This window comes from Aspergillus pseudonomiae (genome assembly GCF_009193645.1).
Source record: "Aspergillus pseudonomiae strain CBS 119388 unplaced genomic scaffold BDV37scaffold_58, whole genome shotgun sequence".
NCBI classification, from domain to species: Eukaryota; Fungi; Ascomycota; class Eurotiomycetes; order Eurotiales; family Aspergillaceae; genus Aspergillus; species Aspergillus pseudonomiae.
Window position 1 is genome coordinate 26859 of NW_022476050.1, and position 24619 is coordinate 51477.

At 50.7% G+C, this 24619-nt stretch overlaps 10 protein-coding genes across 10 annotated transcripts; 4 read left to right on the forward strand and 6 right to left on the reverse strand.

Moving 5' to 3' along the window:
* Positions 1–23: 23 nt before the first annotated feature.
* BDV37DRAFT_253747 (uncharacterized protein) lies at positions 24–895 on the reverse strand. Its single transcript, XM_032082571.1, has 2 exons — positions 390–895; positions 24–316 (listed from the first exon to the last, which is right to left on the reverse strand). Exons 1-2 carry the CDS (start codon positions 767–769, stop codon positions 106–108), a joined length of 591 nt encoding a protein of 196 aa, XP_031939158.1. The 5' UTR covers positions 770–895; the 3' UTR covers positions 24–105.
* A 713-nt stretch (positions 896–1608) lies between these two features.
* BDV37DRAFT_273296 (kinase-like protein) lies at positions 1609–3533 on the forward strand (the record flags this gene model as incomplete). Its single annotated transcript, XM_032085028.1, has 5 exons — positions 1609–1855; positions 1928–2103; positions 2152–2603; positions 2675–3174; positions 3208–3533. The coding sequence occupies 5 exons, from the start codon at positions 1609–1611 to the stop codon at positions 3531–3533; spliced, it is 1701 nt and encodes a 566-aa protein (XP_031939159.1).
* Positions 3534–3863: 330 nt separating this feature from the next.
* Positions 3864–5761, reverse strand: BDV37DRAFT_168453 (SET domain-containing protein). Its single transcript, XM_032079307.1, has 2 exons — positions 4609–5761; positions 3864–4551 (listed from the first exon to the last, which is right to left on the reverse strand). Exons 1-2 carry the CDS (start codon positions 5458–5460, stop codon positions 4312–4314), a joined length of 1092 nt encoding a protein of 363 aa, XP_031939160.1. The 5' UTR covers positions 5461–5761; the 3' UTR covers positions 3864–4311.
* A 544-nt stretch (positions 5762–6305) lies between these two features.
* Positions 6306–7853, reverse strand: BDV37DRAFT_168496 (uncharacterized protein). The gene is made up of 5 exons (XM_032079308.1): positions 7670–7853; positions 7150–7603; positions 6992–7078; positions 6736–6930; positions 6306–6669 (listed from the first exon to the last, which is right to left on the reverse strand). Exons 1-5 carry the CDS (start codon positions 7721–7723, stop codon positions 6458–6460), a joined length of 1002 nt encoding a protein of 333 aa, XP_031939161.1. The 5' UTR covers positions 7724–7853; the 3' UTR covers positions 6306–6457.
* Positions 7854–8451: 598 nt separating this feature from the next.
* On the reverse strand, positions 8452–10811 carry BDV37DRAFT_253758 (MDR family MFS transporter). Its single transcript, XM_032082572.1, has 8 exons — positions 10335–10811; positions 10030–10276; positions 9586–9955; positions 9396–9539; positions 9164–9333; positions 9088–9113; positions 9005–9035; positions 8452–8948 (listed from the first exon to the last, which is right to left on the reverse strand). The coding sequence occupies exons 1-8, from the start codon at positions 10651–10653 to the stop codon at positions 8621–8623; spliced, it is 1635 nt and encodes a 544-aa protein (XP_031939162.1). The 5' UTR covers positions 10654–10811; the 3' UTR covers positions 8452–8620.
* Positions 10812–10967: 156 nt separating this feature from the next.
* BDV37DRAFT_253760 (cytochrome P450) lies at positions 10968–13538 on the forward strand. The gene is made up of 4 exons (XM_032082573.1): positions 10968–11890; positions 12024–12052; positions 12117–12839; positions 12898–13538. Exons 1-4 carry the CDS (start codon positions 11702–11704, stop codon positions 13499–13501), a joined length of 1545 nt encoding a protein of 514 aa, XP_031939163.1. The 5' UTR covers positions 10968–11701; the 3' UTR covers positions 13502–13538.
* A 178-nt stretch (positions 13539–13716) lies between these two features.
* On the forward strand, positions 13717–16217 carry BDV37DRAFT_253761 (cytochrome P450). The gene is made up of 4 exons (XM_032082574.1): positions 13717–14493; positions 14542–14576; positions 14628–15359; positions 15416–16217. The coding sequence occupies exons 1-4, from the start codon at positions 14115–14117 to the stop codon at positions 15947–15949; spliced, it is 1680 nt and encodes a 559-aa protein (XP_031939164.1). The 5' UTR covers positions 13717–14114; the 3' UTR covers positions 15950–16217.
* A 15-nt stretch (positions 16218–16232) lies between these two features.
* BDV37DRAFT_295752 (thiolase-like protein) lies at positions 16233–17951 on the forward strand (the record flags this gene model as incomplete). Its single annotated transcript, XM_032089965.1, has 2 exons — positions 16233–17008; positions 17066–17951. Exons 1-2 carry the CDS (start codon positions 16515–16517, stop codon positions 17949–17951), a joined length of 1380 nt encoding a protein of 459 aa, XP_031939165.1. The 5' UTR covers positions 16233–16514.
* A 245-nt stretch (positions 17952–18196) lies between these two features.
* Positions 18197–19594, reverse strand: BDV37DRAFT_295756 (putative secretory lipase). The gene has a single exon (XM_032089966.1). It carries the CDS (start codon positions 19577–19579, stop codon positions 18218–18220), a length of 1362 nt encoding a protein of 453 aa, XP_031939166.1. The 5' UTR covers positions 19580–19594; the 3' UTR covers positions 18197–18217.
* Positions 19595–21562: 1968 nt separating this feature from the next.
* Positions 21563–23432, reverse strand: BDV37DRAFT_295758 (uncharacterized protein; the record flags this gene model as incomplete). Its single annotated transcript, XM_032089967.1, has 4 exons — positions 22775–23432; positions 22444–22719; positions 21705–22158; positions 21563–21643 (listed from the first exon to the last, which is right to left on the reverse strand). Exons 1-4 carry the CDS (start codon positions 23350–23352, stop codon positions 21563–21565), a joined length of 1389 nt encoding a protein of 462 aa, XP_031939167.1. The 5' UTR covers positions 23353–23432.
* Positions 23433–24619: the final 1187 nt, after the last annotated feature.

Genomic DNA, 24619 nt, shown 5'->3' on the forward strand with positions numbered 1-24619 from the left:
GATCATTGGCGGTACAAATGAAATGCTAATCGCTTGATTCCCTAAATGCTATAACTAGTTATGTGCGCAGCTGTACCAACAGAATGAACAGCCTCCCACCATACACTACCCCTGGATGTGATGTGCACGGCGCATATGATCCGACAGATTATCCCACCGATTAAAGACCCTCTTACATCCCCGCAGCGGGCAGTCAAATGAATGCGGCGACACATGCAGGAGATCGATATGTCGCATCAACTCGGCCTTCCGTCCGAAAGTACCGTTGTACGTGCAGTCTTTCCAGCCACATCGGAAAGGAGTGGTCCTGTTACCCCTGAGTTAAGAATCTTGTTAGATTATGAAACCAGATTCGCCAGAGATAACTATAAACATGCCATAGGACTTACTGTCGTTGAAGTGGTCTTCGAGGGGTTCGGGTTCTACTAGCACTTGGGGTTGCTCCAGGGTGCCCCAATTGTTCCGACGACTGCTCAGCATACGGAACCATTATCTCGGTCGCTTGGTGGAACGGGCTATTTCGGCTGATCGTGGCTTGATTGCTGAGGCCAGGGTTGTCATTGGTCGATCGAGCAATTAAGGTAAGATGTGGATCCGGGGATGTCGCATCCACCGTCGGAAGATCGCGTTGGGGGTAACTGGGCATTGCATGCTGTTGGCTGGCGGGTTGTGGTATGTCACGGAGGATGCTTTCGAGATCCAGCTCTTGTTCGATCCCTGGTAGCAGGTAGAATCTATCCCAGTTAGGATCCGCTGGAAACCATGCCATCCTCAAGGGATGCCGTCTGCAGTAATATCCCAAGGAAAAAGGGTACAAAAGGAATGAGAGGGAGAGCAGTCTCTCAGAGGCTTTGTCAAGGTCCGTAGAAAGGGAATGAGCCCGCTGAGATCTCTGAGTGGGTTTCATGACGACATTTATATCTTCATACTGGCTCTGGCCATGCCTAATGATAGTTATTTTCATGTACAGACTACTAGCCAACGATGATGAACTGGAGCCAGTTTTAGCCTTGCGAAGAATAGTTCTCATTGGCTATCGGAGGAAAATTTTGCCTTCCCTGCGAGTGTTGACATTCACCCCCGGGCGATCTAATATCGGTCAAATGTGGAACCAATCAGGAGATTCCACATGACGGAATTGCACATGGGGCTGAGCCTTTTGGGCCATCGCCACGAGATTTTGGATTTGGGCTCCATGTTTCTCCAATATGATGTTTAAACTCGGAGATCTGCACACCGTACAGCGGGTACTATGTTTTTCAATTTCCTGCGGCCTGAGAGAAATGTCCCTTAATTATAAAGTTCTGCCAACCAATCAATGGCTTAACCAAAGGGCGGAAGGAACGTGCAAAACGTACGTATCTTCTGGGAGTTATCGACCGCTGGCCTACTTCAAAAAAGACGGGTTGCAACCAATTACATGGATAGTTTCGCCAGCGATTTCAATTGCTGATGGTGTCACATGACCCATCCATTCGAGGGCCAAACAAAACATACGTCCAGGAATGATCTGAAGTTCAGAGCCCAAAGAAGTCCAAGGTGATTGCGCAAGTATGCTTTGAACGCACTGTTCCAATTCAAGATACTCTTTTCATCAAACACTTTGCTATGGCCACTCCCTGGAATATTCGAGGGTCAGCATCCCAGCTTTTTTTCCAAGACAAAACATCACCCCAATACAAAGCCTTGCTTGCCATCGCAGACGTGCCTCATCCAGATCGGTCTATATTAGGCTCTTTCATCAACGATGCGCTTGATCCCCAAGAAGCAGCGCGATACTTTCTTCGCGTGACATCTATGGAAAACGGCTCCAAGGCACAGTTTCTGTCAGAATGGAAACTCCTTACCGACAAGTGTACGTAGACATCCTCAGTGGGAATGTCCGACGCTGATTGAGTGGTGATTGATCTTTGAATCTGAGGTTTAGTTCGGCCGACATTAGCAACCTCACTGTCCACTGAGACGAAGAAGCTTCTCTATGAAAGGGATGGAGGTCGGTGTTGTCTGACGCGTACACCGTTCAAGTCGCACTTGGATCACAACATAAAATATGTTCACCTGCTTTCGCCTCATGTTTTTGCAGATCCAGATTTGTCAGAAGGAGTACGTATGATATTAATAGAATACCGACCTAGCTAACTAATACGCGAGGCTGCTCTATCTGAGATGTTGAGCGCCTTTTTATCTAGGGAGCGATTGGAGATTGTTCGTTCGCATTTTGAGGGGCCCCACTGTAAGCTACCAGAAAGACTTGATAATCTCTGGATGTTGTCTACGCAGGCCTTTGATGCCGTGAAGGAAGGGGAGGTGTTTTTAATCGTCAAAAGCCGGGCAAACCATCCCGATACGACTCAAAAGCAGACTATAAGTTACCCTTCACTAGAGAATGCAATTTTCATTGATGTTGACGTACCCGAGTACTACATCAATACCAACTGGTTTAAACCCCAACATTGCGGTCGCCTTTCTTTGCCAATGAACGAAATACACCTTGAGAATAGGTCTCCTCAGCTAACCCCAATTCTCAACGAAGAACTCATTGGTATTCACGCACGTTTTGCAAAGTCCTTAGCGTGGATGGAGACAGAGAAGTATATGAACACGTCACTTGATGATGCTAGCAGTAAGGCCGAAAGCCTTTATCGTCAACTGGATTCTAATAGTGTATAGGAAGAGAATCAAGTCTGCCTTCGTTGGCACCGCCATTTTTCCCCCTTTTCCGAAAGCTCTGGATCGCATTGCCATCTTTTGTTCGAGCATCCATTTATGATGGATTACTCTGGATTGGTTCTCGTCTTTACGGGCCCTCCCTTTCGATGACCGTCTTTAAACTACCATTCGGCTTGTATTTACGAAGAGGATCCCCAGTCTTGGCACCAAAATACCATGTTGAAGCTCGCACTCTCCACATGGTAAAACAATTGACTCAAATTCCTGCACCACGAGCAATCGATGTCGTGGAAACTCCTCATTTTTCCTTCTTGCTCATGACCTGTGTTCCTGGACGCCCCATCGGTCAAATGCTGCATACCATGACTGATGAACAAGTGAAGCACGCCGTAACTGACTTGAAAAGATATATTTCTGAACTGCGGAAAATACCGAACACGATAACAGAATTTCAAATTTGCAATTCGCAAGGTGGCGGTATCTTGGACTGGCGAATTCCCGATAGTCAGCGATAAGAGCTACGGTTCAAGACTGAAGCCGATTTCAACAAGTATTTAACTGATCCTTTTTGGGACGAAATTCGGAGACGTGCTGCAAAATCGCATAATATTCGCCACGACATAGTGTTTACTCCTGGTGACCTGAACCCAAGGAATATTCTCGCAGAGAACGGAAAGATCACGGGTATTATCGATTGGGAAATTGCAGGCTGGTTTCCTGAGTATTGGGAGTATACTAAGGCGCATTACACCGTCCGAAGCGTGATCCGTTGGCTTGCTGATGTCGTCGACGAGGTATTTGAGGGCTATCGCAATGAATTGGTGGTGGAAAATCTGCTTTCCAATCTTCTGAGCCCTTTTTAGTTCACATTCTTGCTTTGCTTTGTCTCTTCAGGTAGCATGTATAGTGCATGCTCCCACCCTTGCTTCACTTATTTGACTAGATCTTTGGTTTTTATGCGGAATCTCTTCCCACCGCCAGCATAAATAGGAAGGCCAAGGGGGGGGTTTAACAGCGATATATGTCCGTGACTAAGAGGACGACAAGTCGGAGGCTGATGAATAACCAGAGACCATCACAGTACGACGCGTGGCATCCCCAGTACCTTCCCGATCAACAAACATCGACCATTCCAGATTACCGGAGGACGTATAAGTCCCGGCAGTAAGTAGCGGAAGGCGATCCTAAGTATCGGCAACCAGGATACCCAAGTTAGCGGGACTGACGTTAGATCTACCCATATGACAACAGGAAGCAACCATACTTTGAACCAAGGCGCGCATATTTGGTATACAAGTGAAAGACAAGCAGGAAGAAGGACGAGGTTCAAACCAGCTTTTACATAGCTTCGTCTACTTCACCTGTACTGACACAGAGAGTTCTTTGATGCTCACCATATGAATCAATGAAGGTTAACAGACGAGGCGGGGAATTTAATCGGAGCACGCGGGGCACATTTTATATGAGCAGGAACTCTTGCTTGCAAGGACGAAGTGCCGTAGCTAATCATCTAGAGTCATGAGCTTGCGTCCAATGGCTCACGAAGGATTCTAGTCCTTTTTTGCGATATTTAATATTTGATTATGTACATCTATATCTCATTGAATCTCGTTGATGTGCGTCCCAAACGCCATCTCTAGTCTAGAAATCCTCCATGGACGGAAACTCGTCCCATTGCACCTCCTCCTCAGGAGGTTCCTCCGAGACACATCTGTCGCACTTGCAAACAAAGCGGAACGACCCTTGAAGGTGTTCCCTTCGATCTTGGAGCTCGACCTTCTTCGACAGATCGAAGTACGATATACAGCACTCCTCACCCGTGGCGATGTCCTTTGAAGCGACAAAGACCATCCGACTTTGATTATCCGGTTTGTGTATTATCTGCATCAAAGGTTAGCAGACGAGCATACATAGGATTGGAACATAAATAGATCAGACATTCGGAGAGCAAGAGTGATTCGCCAGAGCTGCAGTCGGGTATACTCCAGCCCCGAACTGCTCCCCGCGATCGACTGCAGGCTCCGGGATTGGAAACGCTCCGGTCTCCCTCGGGTACAGGCCAAACGAATTGGCCTCTTCCTGACAGATTAAATCCAGCACCTCGCTGGAAGTCATGCCATGTGGCAGGGATGGACTGCTCCCAAGATACTTCTTGACCAACAGGGCCCAATGTCGCACTTGGGAGTGAGCCCAGGTCTCTTGCGACCCGCAGAACGATCGGATAGCATTCCAACCCGTTTCGAACGAACTGGGGTTCACATCACAGGGACCGGTTTTGTCGCTTGAGGGTGTATTGTGAAATTCCACATGCCGGCTGGCAAGGATGCGCACGATTAACCACAACATGCCGAAGTCATACTCGCCCCATTTCGAGCGTATGGAGGTCGCATATTTCTTTAACCAGGTGCATTCGAACCCATGGCGGAGAGTGTCGGCTTCCCGACAGGATTGGTTGCACCAGACCACATCGGCCGAGCATCGGGTCGGGCAAGATACGCGCTCTACGGTCCGAGCAACACGTCTATGACACGCAGGATTGCTACAGCGAATGTCTTCACTTTGTTCCGGATGGTCCACGACTGGTATGAGCGCATAGGGCAGGTCCACAAGCAATAATTCACCCTTTCGCACGGGTTGGGACACTCGGAGCTGGCGGCCCTTGATCGGGTCCACGCTCTGGATTAATCGAGGGTGGATCCATGGCTGTTGACGATCGCTTAGGTTCTGCTGCGATCTGATAATGTGATCTGTTGTCGCCAGTAATCGTTCCGTGGCTATGGGGGACTGCATCTTATCTTAGTTTATGCTGGGTGGTATGTTGAAACTTGATGACGGGGGTGATTCCTGGCGGTCCCCCATTTTTATTTTTTTTTTCTCTGCGGATCTGTCTCATGGGCTTTCTCTCCTCCCTTGCTGGGGTCCACTGGGTTCCAGAGCTATGCGAGGTTATCTGTGGGTGGTTAGCGAGTTTATTCGCCATAGTGGGGATCGCAGCGCAGAGCCAATTATTCGAGGCTATCGTGAAGAAAAGAAAAACTTGGCTTTCCAATTTAGGGTTCCGAGGTTCCGCGTATCACAGCGAGCATCGAGGCACGTGGCTAGATCATTTTAGAGAGACTAGAAGACATGTACACAGAAACAGTGACAGGGAAAAAATATATATATAAATTCAACGAAATGAACAAAAGAACAAGTACTGCATAAAAGTATTATTGGAATTGAGGTACTCAAGGCTGGTAAGATGGTAGAGCAAGACTTGGAATGATCTCCAGAGTACTCAGTAGTTTGAAATATATGTTTTCACATCCAACACCCTAAGAGAAAATCGTGAGAAGGTGAAATTCTCTATCACCCCACAGTTCGCCCCGACTTTCAAATATCCACCTATTTGTGCAGTCGTTTCCATAAATCTAAAATAATTGTGCAGCGAACGTAATGCACATTGACGGGCACGAATCAAAGGAAGGGACGTGGAATGTGGCATTGGAATCCCCCGAATTCATGAACTTCAACCAATTCAAATCTGGGACAAGAGGAAGGCGACGAAATAACTATACCGATCACTCAATCTAGTATCGGACGCTGCCAGGTTATGTGGCAGTGATAATACTCCTATTTGAAACACTCAACTCCGCAAGATCATCGGGCGTTGACACATTGCGACACAGAACTTGGAACAATATCATTTTTAACATAAAAACATTGCATCGTATAACCAAACGTGATATACAGGGGGTATAAGAAAATTACGAGACACGCTAAAATTTAACACCGACGACATGAGCCATTATACAACAGGGGTGAGCTCGCGGTGACTATCATAGGAATTAAGATGGAGATCGGAGCTGCCCTCCGACCGGGTGCGAACACGCTGGAACCCCGGCTTAGCATCCACGGATGGGTACTCTGCATGAAAACGTCCTGGATACGCTGAAGCGCGATTCTTGTCCTGTTTCACGAAGAGCTGGCGGAAGGAGCCAACGCATGCGATGATATTGGCTGGTTGGGTTTTCGTTAGTATGCGCTTGGTGTAATCATGATCGGGAATCCTCAAAAGATACATACCGACGGTGGCTTCGATAAAACTCCACATCCACAGCCAGGACATGTCGGAGTTCTTCTCCTTTGTGGCAACGACAGCGACTCGCACGATCGCCACGATGATGATGAGCACCGCCAACGAGAGGATACTCATCAGAATCATCTTGTGGCGGATGGGAAGTCGGACGTTCCATAACAGGGTGATTGGGAGGCTGATGACTGTTTTGGGAGTTCAAGGTCAGTAAGTTAATTGGTATGGGTTATGGGGGTGAGACTATACTGGTGAGATCAGTGAGGACATCCAACACGAGGTTGATGATGAATGTATTGTATTGGAACAGAACGGCTGCTTTTTTCGGGCAGTTTTCTGTAGGGAAAAGTCCACGAGTTAGCCCAGTCTACAGAAGGAGCTGAAAGCGTTTGTGCTCATGAACATACCCAGGATATAGGCTTGATCTCTCAGTAGACAGGGATACTGAATGTCCCCTATGCAGACGAAATACGCCGCAGCGACAAAGCCAACCACACACCAGAACCAGATGATCCACGAGCGATCCGTACCTCCGATGCGACGGAAGAAGATCAGGAACGAGGTTTTGATCGACCACAAAGACGAGTAGAACAGGATCAGAATGGCGCACTCGGCCCGCTCCAGTTGTGCCAGGCGATTCAGGATCTCGGGCGTCGGCATGAGCTTGCCAGCATCTAACTGAAAGAGAAGGTACATCGAATCCACCTGGGTCTGCCAAGTGATCGCCTGGACCAGCAGCATCAGCCATGCGCCGATGGCGAAGGCATCGTCGAGCCAGAGACGTCGGAAGGCATAGATACGAGCGAGCGTGCGCGCCAAAACGAACAGAAACGACAGCCCGGTTGCACCCCAAAGGACGCCCTACAGCTCAACACATGGGTAGGTTAGTCAGACTGAAGCGCACATGAGCCGGTCAATCTGACTTACGATGAAGACCGGCCCTGTCACCTTGGCAGGAGTGTCTGTCTGGTAGTTTGTCATGGTGGAATGCAGACAACAAAGGTGTTGTAACACAGCAACGCCTGATGTGTTATTCACATAAAAAGAATGACGAGCAGCCTATGCAGCCCCGCAGCATTAGATGGATGTTGCTTGGACTGTGGATGTCCGTGAAGAGGGCGGGGCCGGGTTAGATATGTCTGGCCTGTGGAACGGCATTAGGGGGCTGACGGGGTGAAGGAGGAAGATCCAATCCCCCCAGGGAATACATCGGGACGGAGGGGGCTGTACGCTGTGCAGCACTATAGACAGGCATTATGTACGGCCTGAGGAAACTGACCATGCCTTGGAAGCGATGTTTGGGGGCGGTTGCAAAAGTGATTTCTATCTGACCAACCTTGACGAGTAACATCGCCGCGCAACCCCGCTCGAGCGGTTGTAACATTGCTATTTTAAAATGCATGAAGTAAGCACTAAGCCACGAGTGGGTATCTCAATATAAGCGAGAGATTCGTCAGGCTGACAGTTTGCCATGGGGCGGGGTTTGCAGATACGCTACTTTAGGGCTAAGTGTCGCCATTTTTCCTTCTTTCCGGTCAGGATCGGCGGCCCGATCCTAATCTAATCCATCCTGCACTGAGCAAGTACTCGCTTGGCGCGCGTGGTTTTTCTTGCTATCAAGGTTGGACATAATGGCGATGTATATACCCTACAGGGGAAAGCCTGGTTTCTTCAAGCGACGACCCACTGGGCTCGCAGGGATAAGAAATTACCTCTCTACTCATATACGCCAGATGATCAGACCACTCGCTATCATTGCTCGACAGTCAATTAACTGCATATGTCTGATTGGTGGGACATGGGTTCCCTCGTGTATTCCTAGACTATTATCGAGACATGCGGATGGACTGCATCTCGGCTTACTCTACTACAGGACTACTATGCCAGACCAACACCCACCTGGCCGGCCTCCCCGCCGGCCTCTCGTCGTTGATTTGCGACCTCCTTTGCATTCAGCCGCTCCATCCCAGCAGTAAAGAGGACAGATGCACAGATGCAGGCGAGTGCAAAGATCATGACATGCGACACAGATGTGCACCAGATGCTGCGAAGCTCGATTAACGCGTCGGCAGTGGGGGCGAGTGCCTGCAGATTCGACGCGCCCCAGGCCATCACTCGCTCCGGCGAAAGTTCGGGGATCTGTCGGGGCACCTCTCGCAGAATGTTGTTTAACGAAATTGTTTGGGAGATGGCTATTGCTAGGGCCCTAGTACGAGTTATGAGCGGATCTGTAAACATGGGGAGGCTGAATAATAGACCTACCCTCCCAGTTGCCAGACAAACACGGCGATGGCTTAACAAAGTGGTTAGTGGCAGACGGGCCGGGAAGATTGGGAAATACGTACCATTTCCGGTCGGGACGTCGTCCTCACTGCGACTATAGTCAGCTTTAGATAGGTGATTAGGTGCTTATGTACTTACTGTAAGACTACATTCACAGCAGTATAAGGCAGCTGCATTGCTAATCCCATCCCCAGCCCATGCACAACCAAAGCGGCTGCCCAATATACAGTGGACGACTCCACCTTCAGCCTGGTAAGCATTACAGTTCCAGCGATACAGATCAACTCGCCAACGATCATGTACGGGACCTATGCATATCTCTTTGTAAGCTGGAATCGGTTCTGGAGCTGGAGCGAGGCCGTCAACATACATAATACCCCCATTGGGTGACAAGGGCAGATGTCACAATCACTGCCAGCATCTGAGGGATGAACACAGCGATGAGGTCTACTCCGCTGTGGACTGCGTCTGCACCCTGCACGGCTTGAAAGTAATACGGCATGTAGTAGGTAACCTGAAGGACGGTTAGCGGCGTCCGCGGGGGTTCGCATAGGACTCACAGTATAGGTGGCTGAGCCCAGGCAAAAGAGCACTCCCCCGCTCGTCCATATCGACCGCTGTCGGAGGACGCGTAGTGGAATCAACGCCCGTTCTTTTCGCCAAACTTGAATGCCAACAAACAAGATCGACAGGAGACCAAAACCGACGAAAAGCCCTATAATGGTGGCGGAGCGCCAGGGCTTCGTCTGGCCTCCCCATTGGAGGGCCAAAAGAAGACAGCAGACCGCGCCGATGAAGACTATACAGCCGATAGGATCCATATGTTTCAATTTCTCCTTTAGTGGCAGAGATCGGTTGTCGTTGGCGGCATTTCGGATCCGGAGGACGAACAAAAGGAGAATCAGAGTCACTCCGCCGATGGGAACATTACTAGTCGCAGTCAGTAGAGCCTTCGGCGCGCGGTTTCTAGTATAAGATATAGATAGAGACATCGATATACATACATCCAGAAGCACCAGCGCCAGATACCATGAGTGGTAAACGCGCCACCCAATACAGGTCCAACGCAGACGGAAATTACAAAGACGCTGATCACGATACCCTGATACAACGGTCGCTTCTCCAAGACAACCGTGATAGCGATGATGCTGAGGGCGCCTTGGAGAATGCCAGCAGCCCCCGTACCGGCAACGGCCCGACCGACGATGAACATGGGCGAGTTTGTGGCGGCGGCGCACAGAATGGAGCCCACTAGATCGTGATAACGTTAAATGAGCACTGGCCCCCGAATTGTCCATGCTTCACGAACCTTCAAACACCACAAGGCAGATCTGGAAGACGAGCTCCACTTTGAAGAACTTGTACATGGTTCCCATCAGCGGCTGGAAGGCCGTAATTGTAAGTAGGTACGAACTGCCATACCAGGCAGCGTCGTCCAGAGCATGGAAATGAGACGAGATGGACGGAATCACGACTCCGATGATGCTCGTATCCAAGGAGACCACAAACACCCCAAGAAAGAGCGAGAAAATGACCGCAGCCAGCTGCCAACCAGAGAGATAGCTATCTGGCGATTTTGCTGACACGGCGGATGTCTCCACAACCGCGGATTTTTCGGCATCCATCATAGGAGATGTTTTCCGTGGCTAGCGAGGAAGGTGGATGGGAGTGCAGTCGCCATGAAGGCGACAACGGCCGCATTTTGTTTTACGTGGTGAAAGACTCTGATCCTAGCTACAATACATACGTTCCATTGGGCATTTACCCCCTTTGGTGGTATTCCAGGGTTGGGTTTCCCGCGTTGGGAACCCCTGCTGTTTGCTATATCCATGTCGATAAACTATGATATTACTGGAGTTATATACATAGCCCCCACCTGGCTCCGCTTACCGTGAGCCATGTCCATGCCGCGGAAATTACAATTGCAGGGGGATGTCCAATAGTCGTTGCCAAGTGCTCATGCACGGACTAGTCTAGCGTCCACGGTTCGTGGTCTGGCTCCATTCGGGGAAACGGACGATCCACTCTTGATTAGTGTCTGGCCGGGTTGAAAATCATGGCAGTGACGGCACATCGGCTCTAGTGTGATGCGACACAAGGCGCACTCTGCCGCAAATCTCTGTACTAATTATGGCCTGAGGTCAGCAAAATCTCGGACTAGCCAACCATGCCAATGCAAGAGTCTTGCTGACCTCCGCTCTCCGACGGCTCACGTCAATTATCTTGTCGTGCCGATGCCTGTTACTCAGGCACATGCCAGTGACAGATGTGCAAGGCTGAGAGCGTTATAATTTGTATAAAATTAGTGCGCCATTCTCCGCACGACTAGGGTTCCCTGTGGATCCTATTACCCTGTATCTCTGGCGAATGGAACGGTGTCGCACGAATTCCCTCGCCCTCTCCGACTTGCTACGCCTGCAATTTCTGACATGATACAACTGTCATAGATGTTATCATGCCTTTAGCGCTGACTCCACCTGGCCCTCTAGTCGTTGAAGTTAATCAATTGGGGGCCGCTGCAACCCCTCCTCTTTACAATGTCTACCATGACTACGTGGAATGCGTGGCCAGCATGTGCCTTGCCCATGAGGGTATAAACACGACCAGCCCCCCTCGTGGGAGCTGGGGTCCGCAGCACAAGGGCACACAGGAAGTCACAACGCACACCCTGCGAAGATGCTTCAAGATTTGATAGCCACACTCGCTTCCGGGGCCCAGATGTACTGGGCCTCCAGCACTATCTGGATGCGCGTAGGGTTCACGGTGCTGGCGACCTGGATCTTCTGGCGGATCTGGAGATTTACGATCCTGCCACTTTTCCGGCCGAACGAGCCAGTCGAGCTACCATACTGGATTCCTTGTAAGGTCCCTCTGGGAAGGAGTTGGAGAACCATCGCTAACGCCCAGCAGACTTTGGTAAATTCTAGAAGCAATTGGCTTTTCGGAGAGAAGTTGCTGACGTGCATATTCCTTAGGACATGCGGGTGCCTTTTTCAAGGATTCGCACCAACTCATCAGAATGGCCCTGTGCGTGCATAAGTCCCCACCTGTGAACGACCCAATTGATGCACAACGCTAATCACTTTTGTAGAAAGCGCTTCGGGACACTGCAGCCATTCAGCATGATCATCGCCGGAGATCGATACTACGTGATCACCTCGCCGGCAGACACTCGTCCATTCTTCGCCGACGTGCAAGCGATGACTACCGACGGATTCCTCGACCGAGCACTGTTAGCCTTCGGTTGCGCGCCTGAACGTCTGCATACGTTGTGGCAGCGCAACACACCCACCCGAGTGAACCCGAAGGGAAAGAATCTCATCCACTTGACGCAAGACCTGTTCAAGCACGACCTGGTTCCGGGCCCGACGCTAAATATGCTCTTGGAGCGATACCAAGGAGCTCTCGATGAACTGCTCTCGTGGGACCGCCTCGTGGGCGCCTATCCATCCCTGGTCAGCTCGGAGACCGAGGCCATCTCGCTCTATGACATCTGCGCAGACTTTATTGCCAACGCCAACCAGATCGTCCTGTTTGACCGGGCGCTTCTGGCCATCGACCCCGACATGGCGGTCGATATGCGGACCTTCACGGATGAACTCTGGAAGCTCGTCCACCGGTCTCGATTGGTCGACACCACGGAGGTCAGTCGTCTGCTGCGCCAGTACACCTCCGCCTTCAAGACTTACCTGCAGCTGCCACCCGAGGCGCGACCGGACGAGATGCCCGTCATTCGAACTTTGCTAGAAACATATGCCGAGCTCGGAATTCATGAGGATGACCGGGCTGCCATGCTGGTCATGATCTGCTGGGCGTAAGTACCTCCGTCGCTCCGATCGCATGGCAAGTGAGGCTAATAACGGGACTAATAGTGGTGATGCCAATGCCTATAAAGCGGCATACTGGGTCCTTGCATACATTCTCTACGACCCACAACTGCGGGAAATAGTGCGCCAGGAGACAGCGCCGGCGGTCGGGCCAGACGGCAAGTTGGACTGGACCTATCTGGCTAAGCGATGCCCACAACTCTCGTCGATCTACCACGAGGTCCTCCGGCTGACCAAACGGGATGTTATCGTTCGACAAGTCGTCCGCGACACCGCCATCGCGGGTAAACGACTGCGAAAAAACAGTATCGCGGTGATCCCAACCTGCCAGCTGCATGATAATCCAGACACCTATGGGTCAGATGCAGCATCGTTCAATCCCGATCGCTTTCTGAAAAAGCCTGGTCTGGCTCAAACCACATTCTTCCCGTACGGCGGGGGTCGCCACTACTGTCCGGGGCGATACTTTGTGGAGCTGGAGATCTTTGGATTGGCGGCACTGATGCTCAATCGATACGACATACAGCTGGCTTGGCAGGCGCCTTTCCCCCGGCGCGACGAAAGTCTGGTCACTTTGGGCATTTCCCGACCGGTTCCCGGAGATGATCTCCATGTAACGTTGAATTGGAAGGAGGGGAATAAGAATTAGACATGAATAACGAGAAATGAGAATTGTACATACATTAGCTGACGACGCTGCTGTATAATTAATTATGTAAAGGAACTGGCGGTCGATTCCTGCTCTAGGGCCGGCCCGCATCCCATGACTCCCTGAAACCCAACTGGACCGTCCGTGCTGCGGCTTGTCTGCCTTGGGGGGGATTTGGCGTTTGCTTGGGTTATTCTTAGGAGGCTTTGATGCGCGCTTGGCGTTTCGAAGGAGGAACAAAAGGCTCTGCCGCTGTTGCTGATATTCGTGTCCTCTTACTCGTCGACTGAGGCGCCGATCGTTGCTGGATGCTGTCAAGGCCTCAGCTTCGCCTCCGTTGGCCCCCCCGACTAAGCAGGGATTAGATGTTAGGGCTGCATTAGTGCTGACAGGCTTCATTGTTTCACCTCCGATTGTCGTACCACTGGCGTTGGTGAAATGAGCAACTTCGCAACTCCCGACTTCCGTGCCTGGCAATCGCCTGGTCATCGTCTTGGCGCATTTTTTTCTCTTTCTGTTTGTTCCTTCGCTCCAGCCTTTCTTCCCTTCTTTCTCTACCTTTTGCTCTCTATCTCCTGCTCGATCTTCCCCCCGCCACCTTGATTGTCCGGCCATGTTGCTTGTCATCGCGCTGGCCCTCGTGGGCTGGACCCTGTACAGCGTCGTCTGTCTCGTCCGCAACATCCGCCGCATCCAGAAAATCGGCATTCCTTACCACGTCATTCCTTGCAGTCCCGTCAATCCGCTCTGGATCCTGCTCGAGCCGGTCATCTTCTTTATTCTCGGGCTCCTCCCGTTTGAATTCGGTCGCATCACTCACTATGGCCGCCGCACCTGGCAGTTTACCGACAAGGCCCAGTCGCATATGCGCATGGGCGATGCGTGGGCGATCGCAACCCCCAACGAGGTGTTTGTCTACATCTGCGATGCGGACGCCATTACAGACATCATCGCGCGTCGCGCGGATTTTGTGCGCCCAATTGAGCTCTTCAGTATGGCTTGATTCTCACTGTCCGGGAGCTATTCGCTGACCTCACTAGCACTGCTAAATGTGTTCGGTCCAAATGTTGCCACGGTTGGTCGACTATCCTCCTCCCACCGAATATAAAATCTAACTTGTTCACAGACCGAGGGCGCGGACTGGCAGCGCCACCGCAAGATCGTCGCCGCTCCCTTTAACGAAAGCCTGAACAGCTTCGTCTGGCGCGAGGCCCTCACCCAGGCGCGGAGCATGCTTGCCTCGCGAACCACGGCCGGACCCTCGGGAGGACTGGGAACCGACACACGCACTCTGGCCCTCAATGTTCTCGCAGCGACCGGCTTCAAACGGTCAACGCGCTTCCAGAGCGCCCAAGAAGCGCAGTCGGAGGATCCCCGCTCCTATGCCCAGTCGCTGAAGACCGTTATGCTCAACACGTTTGTCATCATGTTGGTTCCCCCCACCGTGCTCAAACTACCCATCTTTCCCAGCTGGTGTCGTAGCGCCGGTCAGGCCGTCGAAGATTTCAAGCAGCACATGCTCAACATGTTCAACACGGAGAAAGCGCTCCTCGATCAAGGGCAGCCAGGCACCGGCACGCTGATGTCTTCCTTCGTCCGCGAATCCACGGTCGATCCCAAGAGCAATAAGACCGTCCTGACCATCGACGAAATCCTGGGCAACATCTACGTGATCAACTTCGCCGGCCATGATACGACGGCCGGTTCCCTGACCTACGTCCTCTTCTTGCTTGCCGCATACCCCCATATTCAGGACTGGATCGCCGAGGAGATCCGCACCGTCTTCCCCAACCCCGACCGTGACACATGGGATTATAAGGAGGCCTTCCCCCGACTCAAGCGCTGTCTAGCAGTGGTGGTGAGTACCTCAACCCTTCCATCCCCCAACCAATATATTAACTCATCCGCCACCAGCTCGAAACCGTCCGTCTCTACCCACCTATCCTCGCCCTGCCCAAATCCGTCGCACCCCCAACAACCAGCCTCCGCCTCCCTGAAAGCAACCGCACCATCGTCCTCCCCAAGGGCACCGTGGTCCTACCCAGCCTGCTCGCCGCCCAGACACACCCGAAGTACTGGCCCGACGAGCCCACCACCTGGAACCCCCGCCGGTGGGTCGAGACCGCCACACCGAGCGGCGACGCCGCCACTACACGGGAGGAGCAGCTGGCGCGCGAAGAGATCATGGAACCCCGGGCGGGAGCGTACTTCCCCTGGTCGGCGGGCGTGCAGAACTGCGCCGGACGCAAGTTCGCGCAGGTCGAGATCGTAGCGGCCATGGCGGCGCTGTTCCGCGAGTATCGGATGCGGCCGGTGCTGCTGGACGGCGAGGACTTTGAGAAGGCGCAGGCGCGGATCTTGAAGTCGACGAATGATAGTTATCAGTTACTGGTTATGCAGATGCGCGATCCGGATAGTACGCAGTTTGTTTGGGAAAAGGTGGAGTGAGTACCATACTTGGATTTGGTGGGATTGTAGCTGTATGAGCTCTGTTATGTGGTCGGGCTTGAGTTGATTAGGAACTCGGTATGGGTGGTGGACTTGTCCAGCGTACGATACGTATAATTAGCCCCTCTAATCTCTCCTCGGTCTTACTACTCAATGAGATACGATTCTTATTTAAAGTGTACGAAACATAGCCTTTTCGAACTAGTGGGTCGCATTGATGTCCAGATGTTGACGTAGGCGACAAAGCCGCATTGAATCCGCTCAGACAGGTCTCTACGCTAGTCCTGCAGTAGCCTTCTCACGTCTACTTCACCAGACCGACGCTACCTCGGGGCGATCAAGGTACAGAAGGCATAAAGGCTATATCAAGACAGCTGGACAGGCACAGAGGCCCATATGAGGGGCGAACTCTGTGGTGAGGGGAAACCGGAACCTCGGTCCGGGGTAATGGGTGAGCTCCCCTCACCATCAACCACACCATAACCTCAACTACATATATCGCGTACACACCCACAGCATTGGGATCAGGTCAATAAAGGATTATACAGACCCACAAAGAACCAAAATGAGCTCCACCAACACAAACAACGTCTACGTGCTAGGCGTCGGAATGACCCAATTCCTCAAGCCACGGCGCACGCGCGAATACCCCGAACTCGGCTACGAAGCGGGCGTCAAGGCCATGCTCGATGCCCAGATCACCTACGACGACGTGCAAACGGGCATTGCGTGCTATTGCTACGGAGACAGCACCTCCGGCCAGCGCGTCTTCTACCAGTTCGGCATGACAGGCATCCCCATTTACAACACGAACAATAACTGTGCGACGGGCTCGGCTGGTCTCCATCTGGCGCGGACGCTGGTGAAGGGTGGCTCGGCGGACTGTGTGCTCGTCGTCGGGTTTGAGCAGATGCGACCGGGGTCCATTAAGAGTGTTTGGGATGATCGGCCTAGTGCGGTTGGGCCGTCGACGAGGCTGATGGAGGAGGTGTATGGCAAGGATCCGGCGCCGAGGAATGCGCAGTATTTTGGGCATGCGGGGAGGGAATATATGACTAAGTGAGTCGTCTGTCGCTTTATTCTATTAGTATATACCAAGTCTAATATATGTATCAGGTATGGGGCGAAGGCCGAGGACTTTGCAGAGATTGCCCGTATCTCGCATGAACATTCACAAAGGAATCCATATGCACAGTTCCGGACCCCGTACACCCTTGAGCAGATCCAGAACTCGGGCACTATCTTTGCCCCGTTGACAAAGTTGCAATGCAGTCCGACCAGTGATGGTGCCGCGGCCGCTGTCATAGTCTCGCAGCGGTTCCTAGATGCCAGACCCCAGCTCAAATCCCAGGCCATCCTCATCGCTGGACAGCAGCTCCTGACAGACGGACCGGAGGTGTACTCGAGGAGTGCGATCGATCTGGTCGGCTTCCAGATGAGCAAGCAGGCAGCCGAGCGCGCCATGGCAGAAGCGGGCGTCACACCGAAAGATGTCAAGGTGTGTGAACTGCATGACTGCTTTTCGTCAAACGAACTTCTCCTTCTTGATGCGCTTGGCTTCGCGGAGCCGGGTAAGGCCCATGAGATGGTTCGCCGCGGCGATATCACATACGGTGGTCGCGGACCGGTCATCAACCCTTCTGGTGGACTCATTTCAAAGGGTCACCCCCTTGGAGCTACTGGCGTGGCGCAATGTGCAGAACTCACTTGGCAGTTACGGGGGTGGGCTACCAACCGCTTGGTTAAGGGGACTGATGTTGCTTTGCAACATAATCTGGGTCTTGGTGGTGCGGTCGTGGTGACCGTGTACAAGCGGGCTGACGGACAGAGTAATCCAACTCTTTCGGATGCAGAGGTCCGACAGAAGTCTGCGCTGGGCTACAATCCGGCCGTGGAGGCGCGCTATGTTAGCCCGGCAGACGGCGAGAAGGTACGGAGTCGGACTAAACGACATGAGCATCCTCTGAAGGAGACGGTGGGCACCCTGGCCGCACGTATCTAGTGTAGGGTTGGATCAGAGCTACTGGTATGGAATATTGACACTGGGAAGATATTAATTGTGAGAATACTTCCATATTCTGCATTAGGAAATTCAAGCAAATGATCATTGACATGTAGTGATAGATACATTATCACACCCCAACAGTTACCAATATAAACCAACATTTAAATGCGAATGTATGACGCATATTGGTCGTGCCTCTGCTTTGAACAGTGCCCCTTTCCTACGATGACCGGGGGCCAGCTTTACTCTCTCCCGCAGAAGAATTAACCGACCACACCAGGCCCGATCGGCCCCGATAGGATGGCCTTGAGGAGAGTTAGGATCTCCTGTCCCAAGGCTAGAAGGGCCCTGGGGTCAGCAAGCCCAGTGACCGCAGTAGAGGTCGTACACCCTTGTTGGACAGGCTTGTTGTTCATACGATCCATAAGCCAGAGCATTCCATCGGCGGACCCTGTAATCTCAAGGGATGCATGTTCGGAGAGTTCATCACGCTTGTACTCGACACTAGCTCCACCCTTGCAGTAGGTTTCAACAAGAGAATCGGTGTCATTAACGGGACTTATTTCATCCCCAACTGACTTGTAGATCAAGAGGGGAATCTTGGGGACGTGCTGTCCCATCGCGTTGGCGTTCATTACTTTTACAGCTGCCGGCTGATCGAAGATATCCCGGTCGTTTGCATATTCGTAGATATCCTTGCCGAAGTACTGAATGAGGTCTCCCGAAAGACACAGATTCTGGGTTTTGTTAAACTCAGCCCTCTTGGAAGGGTTAAGGCCATCGTCAATAAGCTTCTGGATGTCGGGGTACTCGTTCGCCAGGCCCTGGATACCGGCCGGGACAAGTCCCACGAACGGTCCCTTATTAACCGCGTCAATGACTGGTCGTATCTTTGGCACGGTACCACCCAATGCGGCTCCCACGATGTTCAGCTCAGGCGCATAAGTGGGATGTAGCTCTGCAGCAAATCCGCTGGCCAGGCTGCCACCAGAGTAGCCCCATAGCGCGATAGTAGGATCCGAAGTAATGTTTGTAAAGCTCGAGGACGCCAAGGCAGCACGGATGTTGTCCAACACGGCTTGGCCGGAGAGATTGTTGGCCAGGAAAGCTGCCTTGGGTCCAAGATGGTCAGGGACAGTCACCACCCAGCCTTTGTCGAGGGCAGCGCCGAAGAACAGCAATTCCACCTGTGGGATTACCAGGCCCAGAATACCATCATGAGCTGCTTCAAGCTGGAGAGCATAGGATGGGGCACAGTTTGGATCCGCTGCATCTTCAGCTACCTGGTATGAGAGCAGCTTGGAGTAATCGGCGTTGTGGGGAATCAGGATGGTGGAGACTGTTGCAATAGCATTGCCAGAAGAGTCGCTTGTTCGGTACAGAATCTGATGTGCGGCTTGAATGTTGACCTTTGCGAAGCCGAGCGCTGCAATTGGGTTTGGGGGGGTCCTATGGCGGAGGATTGTCCCCGGTGCAGAGGACTCAAAGCCTTCAGGGGGTATATAGAAAGGGTCATCCAATGGTAGCGCAGGTGCTGAGCTCCGTGCAGGCAATTGGGCTGGGAAGGCCGAAACAAGCGGCAGCACGGCGAGGATTGGCGCCAACAAAAGGCTTAGCCTGGCCATCTTGTGTTATGTGGGATGTTCCTCCACACCAAAGGTGGAGGACATACCGTCTATATATATCACTTCATCCTCGAATGTCAATGCCGTGACTTAAAGCAGGCTATCATCTTAACACGATGAAGATGATTGGATAGGTAGGGATACAACAAGTCATTTCCCAATCCTGGGTGTGATTTGCTTACAACAGTATGGCACATGCGTGTCAACACAGCACAGAGTAGAGTACGAACTATTGTCAGCAGCCGAGGTTTGTCTAGGCTGGTTTAATGAAGCGCATTAGGCTATGCAACTAGCAATCCTGCAGCGAGATTAATAGGGACTCAAAATGCGGGGCTGCTAGGATAGGGCTCAAATATAGTATAGAGTCTACTGGTCACGAACACAATCGCATCTCCGAAAACAACCCGATCCCTGCAGCTAGTCGATCTTGTCACCAGGAGTTATTATTTTCCTCCTATATAATAGCAAGGCTCCCTCAACAGGTTCAACGGCAGACTGTGACTTCATCTCAATAGCCTCGGCATTGGCCCTGGTCGATGTTTCGTTGGGAACGTATCTATGTTTTTGTCACCTTCTACAAGGATAAATTTGAAATCCCACATATCCCTAGCTCAAATAACAGCAGATCATATCGAATCAGCTACAGGTTTTGGTGAGGACGGGTTAGATTACCAGGTCAATCTGGATAGCACGAGAAACGCATGTGCATTCGTGCAGCTGATCCTTTCCCCTTCTGAGTAGAAACACTGGTGCCGTTGCGTCGATCTCCTTGTGAAGAATATGGGGTAGATGATTTTCCCTCGTATTCATCGTATTCACACGTGTGTTTCCCCTGATTCCTAGTGATGTGAACATGTGGGTCATGAAATACACAGCCTCCAGCACAAGATTTTGACACTTTCCGAAACAACCCAGATTTTGGATCCGGGGTTTTCGTTCCAAAGAGTGCCCCACGGGCTCAGGCTATAATCTACACCAACAACAGAAGGGCTCAGCTGAGTCTTAGTGTTTCCATTACAATGCTCCAGATCCTTTTGCTAGCTTACATCATCGAAGCCTAGCATACAAGTGGGAATATCTATGGTTCGCCTATAAGACTCAGGGGCGACCGCGACTCCCACGCCTAGCCTACCAGGGTATATCATATACTAGGTGACTAGATATACTCCAGTACCTACCAAATGTTACTCAGGAGGTTATGCTGAAAGACACATATGGATACCCTTCATGGAGCAGTTTGATAGGCTATGTACGATCAGAATCACACGTTTACATTCAGGTTTCTGTTGTTTCACTATTGACCAGAAGTTCCATTCACTACGTTTCTGATCTCTTTACAGAATGTAGATAATGTCGTCCTCTATTATCTGGGCAACAGCTGCCCAAATTTCTCATGCAGCAGTATATTTGTACAAAAGATCACCCACAATTCCTTCCACATCCTCTTGGCCCACTTTGCCTCCATCATTCAATAAGAATTCTAATGGGACTGCACTGGACTCGTGATCTTTTATCGAACCGCAGTTTCCCACTCCATTCTGAGTCTGGGGGAAACTGCTACGATGTTCCTCGAAGACACGAGAATCGAGTACAGAGATTCGACTATCGTCTCGTGCAATATGCGAGATACTATCAAAATTGGCCTCTCCCTCTACCCTTTCTGGAGAGGTGCTCGTGTCGGACTGTGAGTCTTCCTCCTCAATCCGCCTCCGGTAGAGCCGGTAGAGACCCGCCACTTCCAACCCCCTTTTGAGCCGTGATAGAAATCGGGATCCGAACCTTCGATCTCTCTCCCTATCATCAACCTTTAGCTTAGTTGAAGTTGAGGCTTTACGTTCAATAAATCTTCCGTTTCGTAAATTCTGGGTGTGGGCAAATAATTCCTCTTGAAGGTCTTCTGGAATCCACTGCTTGATAATCATATATCCGGGATCCTCCTAACAATCCACATATTAGAAATCATATCCTACCAAGTGACTGATATTATTGGACAGATACCTCGTCGAATTCAAAAGGTAAACGATAGGCAATAAGCGTGTCTGGCACGATGTGGCTGCGATGAACCTGAATAACCACATCAGAAACATTCACTGGGATGCAGATAAACTTTGGAAAATACTTTTACCCAGGTGTTAGATTCCTTCCCATACCGAGCATCCTCCTCTTCCCGGATTGGCTCTGGCTTTTCTTTCTCTGTTGAATACTGGTCTTTCGAACTGATTATAATGGTGATGCTTCTTGCCATGATATGCTCCACGCCATTGACGGGTAAGTACTCGCCGAACTGTATCCACTCAAGTGTGCCAGCTGCCAACAGGCCTTTAGAATTATGGCCGCAATTGATCGCATCCAGTGCCTGTTGTTCATTAGCTGTTAGAGAATGGAGCTGATCAAGCACGGTTCTGTTGGAGGAATCTCTCCACTGCTGAATCTGGGAGTCAATCTCTGTGCGTGAGATTCTTAGCAGGCGAGTTTGGTACTCGACATGAACTTTCCCATAAGCAATTTGTAGTTTGGGAGAAGCCAAATATACACTGAGTTGGGTCATCAGGGGTTCATTGGCGGGTGATATTGGGGGTCTATTAGTGCGAGTATAATCTTGCTCAGACCGATTGTTGGTTGTGGATGCGCCTTGGTGTTTGATATTGTCATCAGTAATACTCGGCATGTTCAACATGCTTTACTGGAATTAGCGTACGGTATTAACAGACTGCAGCAAAATAGACGTTACTTGCAGTGCCGGTGTTTCTTCTTCTCCGCCCCGGAAAATCGCCTGGTTCGTGAGTTGAACGTCCGATGTACTACCCATATATAGTTAGCTGTCTGTTGGGATTAGAAGTGCCTAGTGGTTCAGAAAAACACACTGCAAATCCCTTCTGCCGACCACCTGTTCTAGCTGACTATTCTGCGCTAGGGTGTTGTTTTGTCGTGCTCTCTCACTTCTATGGTCCATGCTCCCGAGTTGTATTCTATTCCCCAATGGTCTCTTCTCTGTTGCCAAAGCAGACACATCCTGAGTACACGAAGGGCCTCGTTCGCTTGAGATATATAGCCGGGCTTTCTTAGCGGCCACGATAGAACTCCTCAATAAGTTCTGCTCTTCTTCCGAATATGGGCTTAGTATTGCCCCAGATATATTCCTACATTGCCCACAAATGTTAGACCAATATCTCATAATCTAGCAAAACGCCTTACCCCTCTATCGGCGTTTCCGAATAACGTAGCATAGCAACCTGGAGCATGAGCATCAGTGTCCCTTTGGCATCTCTTAGTCGAGCCTGCATGCCATCTATTTGCGGCTTGGTAAGTGGCCAGTGTACCATTCCCGCCTGAGTCGCTTTGATCCGTGTTTGACCGTCAGTATTCGCGCTCAGTGCTTTACTAGTCTCTTGTAGGGCTTCATTCAACCTGCTGAAAATATCATTGCATTCTGTAGCTAGCTTCAGGACTACTGCTAGACCAGCTGCATTGAAGACTCCATGTTGGGTTTCAGTGCTCCTTTCGGCATCGCCTGTAGTGACTGAATCAGGTATCTTCAATTTGTCATTGTTGGCATTGGTGTACAGCGCAGTTTGTTCGTGAGATATTCTATCCTTCGCGAGCTGGCCCAATTGCTGTAAAATACTAGCATTCACCAAGACATCTTTTGCAACGTCTGTAATTTCATCTTGTGCAGACTTGACCAGGCCAGCAACAGTTATAAGCTTGATAGAGCATTGAATTCCAGTTGTTGCAATCCCACGAATTGCTGATTCAGCTCCGACTGCCTCCATTGACGCAGGTTGTTTTGAGGAACTCTCCTCCTTACTTCTGGAAGCAAAGTATTGACACGATGACCTGTTCAAATGGCGGGGCGATGCAGGGCTCATCATCATTAATTAGCCTAGGTCATGTGATGCATCTCCTCATTTCCCTGTTGATGGTTAACCGCAATGAGACAACTATCTTACTTATTCTGCAGCACATATACTTAGCAATCAGTTTTTACATGTCGGAATTACGGTGATTCCTATGTCAACGATCTTGAACAGTCTGGGTAGTATAGTACTACCTAAATCTACTACAATTCAAAAAAAATAAAAATAAAAAAAACATGACATACCATACTTCCACAGATATATTCAATCGTGTTGTTCTCCTGCTACTTCCTAGATCCGGCTCAACTAAGCGATTTGTAAGCCAAATTTAGCAAGGAACAATCACCCATTTAGTCAGTGTGCAAGTATAGCTCCACAGAATTGTTCACTACACTGTGTGTATAGCTTTTCATGTCAAGACCAGTATTATTTTTCCAACGTGCAAATGAGAGACAGTCCAACAATACTGATTAGTCAGCATAAGCAGGACTGCCTTAAAGGGTATAGTGCACAATCCCGTCAAGCGAAACGCGTGAAGCTATTCAAAACATGGCTCTGCTTGCTGACCTACCGGGCGAGTTGCGACAGACTGATTCACCATGGCCGAATCGGCTCGACCTACTACTCCGGACCGTCAGTACTCGACGCGTCTCGACCGAGACAATCGAATACGTATCTTGACTCTACGGGACGCGGGATTTACCTATCAAAAAATCGTCGACCACCTGCCCGATATAACATATCGGCAGGTGCAATATACATGCCAGGCCCAAACATATTCACCTAAAAAGGCTCGTGGCAAAACACCTAAACTGACTGCTTCCCAAGTAGATGATATAATTACTTTTTTATCATCCTCTGACCGGACGAAACGGTTGCGATACACGAAGGTCATTCAAGAACTTGATCTGAAGGTTTCAACAGGTGCTTTGTCTAGAGCTCTTCGGAAACGAGGTTATTCACGCGGTGCCGTGAAATCTTCACTGCGCTAACATGTCTCTTCCGATTCCTTTCTCCCTTTCGAAGCGCTACCTGGCAGCTGTTACCTCTGCATACCCCGACTGCGTGTGGTCTACATCGTACACATGGAGCCGCATACTCCGGACTCCAATATTTATGCAGTCCTCACGAAGATCTTCCCCACTTTATCACTGCAAAGTAGTGTCTCCATAGTCCATTTAGG

Coding starts and splice junctions, on each gene's coding strand:
- BDV37DRAFT_253758 (XM_032082572.1), bottom strand. CDS start 10,653: ATGATGGATGCCGAAAAATCCGCGGTTGTGGAGACATCCGCCGTGTCA. Junction 9,956..10,029: donor TGGCGCTGGTGCTTCTGGAT/GTATGTATATCG, acceptor GACTGCGACTAG/TAATGTTCCCATCGGCGGAG. Junction 9,334..9,395: donor TCACCCAATGGGGGTATTAT/GTATGTTGACGG, acceptor AGATATGCATAG/GTCCCGTACATGATCGTTGG.
- BDV37DRAFT_253760 (XM_032082573.1), top strand. CDS start 11,702: ATGCTTCAAGATTTGATAGCCACACTCGCTTCCGGGGCCCAGATGTAC. Junction 11,891..12,023: donor CATACTGGATTCCTTGTAAG/GTCCCTCTGGGA, acceptor GCCTTTTTCAAG/GATTCGCACCAACTCATCAG. Junction 12,840..12,897: donor CTGGTCATGATCTGCTGGGC/GTAAGTACCTCC, acceptor CGGGACTAATAG/TGGTGATGCCAATGCCTATA.
- BDV37DRAFT_253761 (XM_032082574.1), top strand. CDS start 14,115: ATGTTGCTTGTCATCGCGCTGGCCCTCGTGGGCTGGACCCTGTACAGC. Junction 14,494..14,541: donor GCGCCCAATTGAGCTCTTCA/GTATGGCTTGAT, acceptor TGACCTCACTAG/CACTGCTAAATGTGTTCGGT. Junction 15,360..15,415: donor AGCGCTGTCTAGCAGTGGTG/GTGAGTACCTCA, acceptor ATCCGCCACCAG/CTCGAAACCGTCCGTCTCTA.
- BDV37DRAFT_295756 (XM_032089966.1), bottom strand. CDS start 19,579: ATGGCCAGGCTAAGCCTTTTGTTGGCGCCAATCCTCGCCGTGCTGCCG.
- BDV37DRAFT_168496 (XM_032079308.1), bottom strand. CDS start 7,723: ATGACAAACTACCAGACAGACACTCCTGCCAAGGTGACAGGGCCGGTC. Junction 7,079..7,149: donor AGATCAAGCCTATATCCTGG/GTATGTTCATGA, acceptor TTTTCCCTACAG/AAAACTGCCCGAAAAAAGCA. Junction 6,670..6,735: donor TTTTATCGAAGCCACCGTCG/GTATGTATCTTT, acceptor AAACCCAACCAG/CCAATATCATCGCATGCGTT.
- BDV37DRAFT_168453 (XM_032079307.1), bottom strand. CDS start 5,460: ATGCAGTCCCCCATAGCCACGGAACGATTACTGGCGACAACAGATCAC. Junction 4,552..4,608: donor ATCACTCTTGCTCTCCGAAT/GTCTGATCTATT, acceptor CCTTTGATGCAG/ATAATACACAAACCGGATAA.
- BDV37DRAFT_253747 (XM_032082571.1), bottom strand. CDS start 769: ATGGCATGGTTTCCAGCGGATCCTAACTGGGATAGATTCTACCTGCTA. Junction 317..389: donor CGAAGACCACTTCAACGACA/GTAAGTCCTATG, acceptor TTCTTAACTCAG/GGGTAACAGGACCACTCCTT.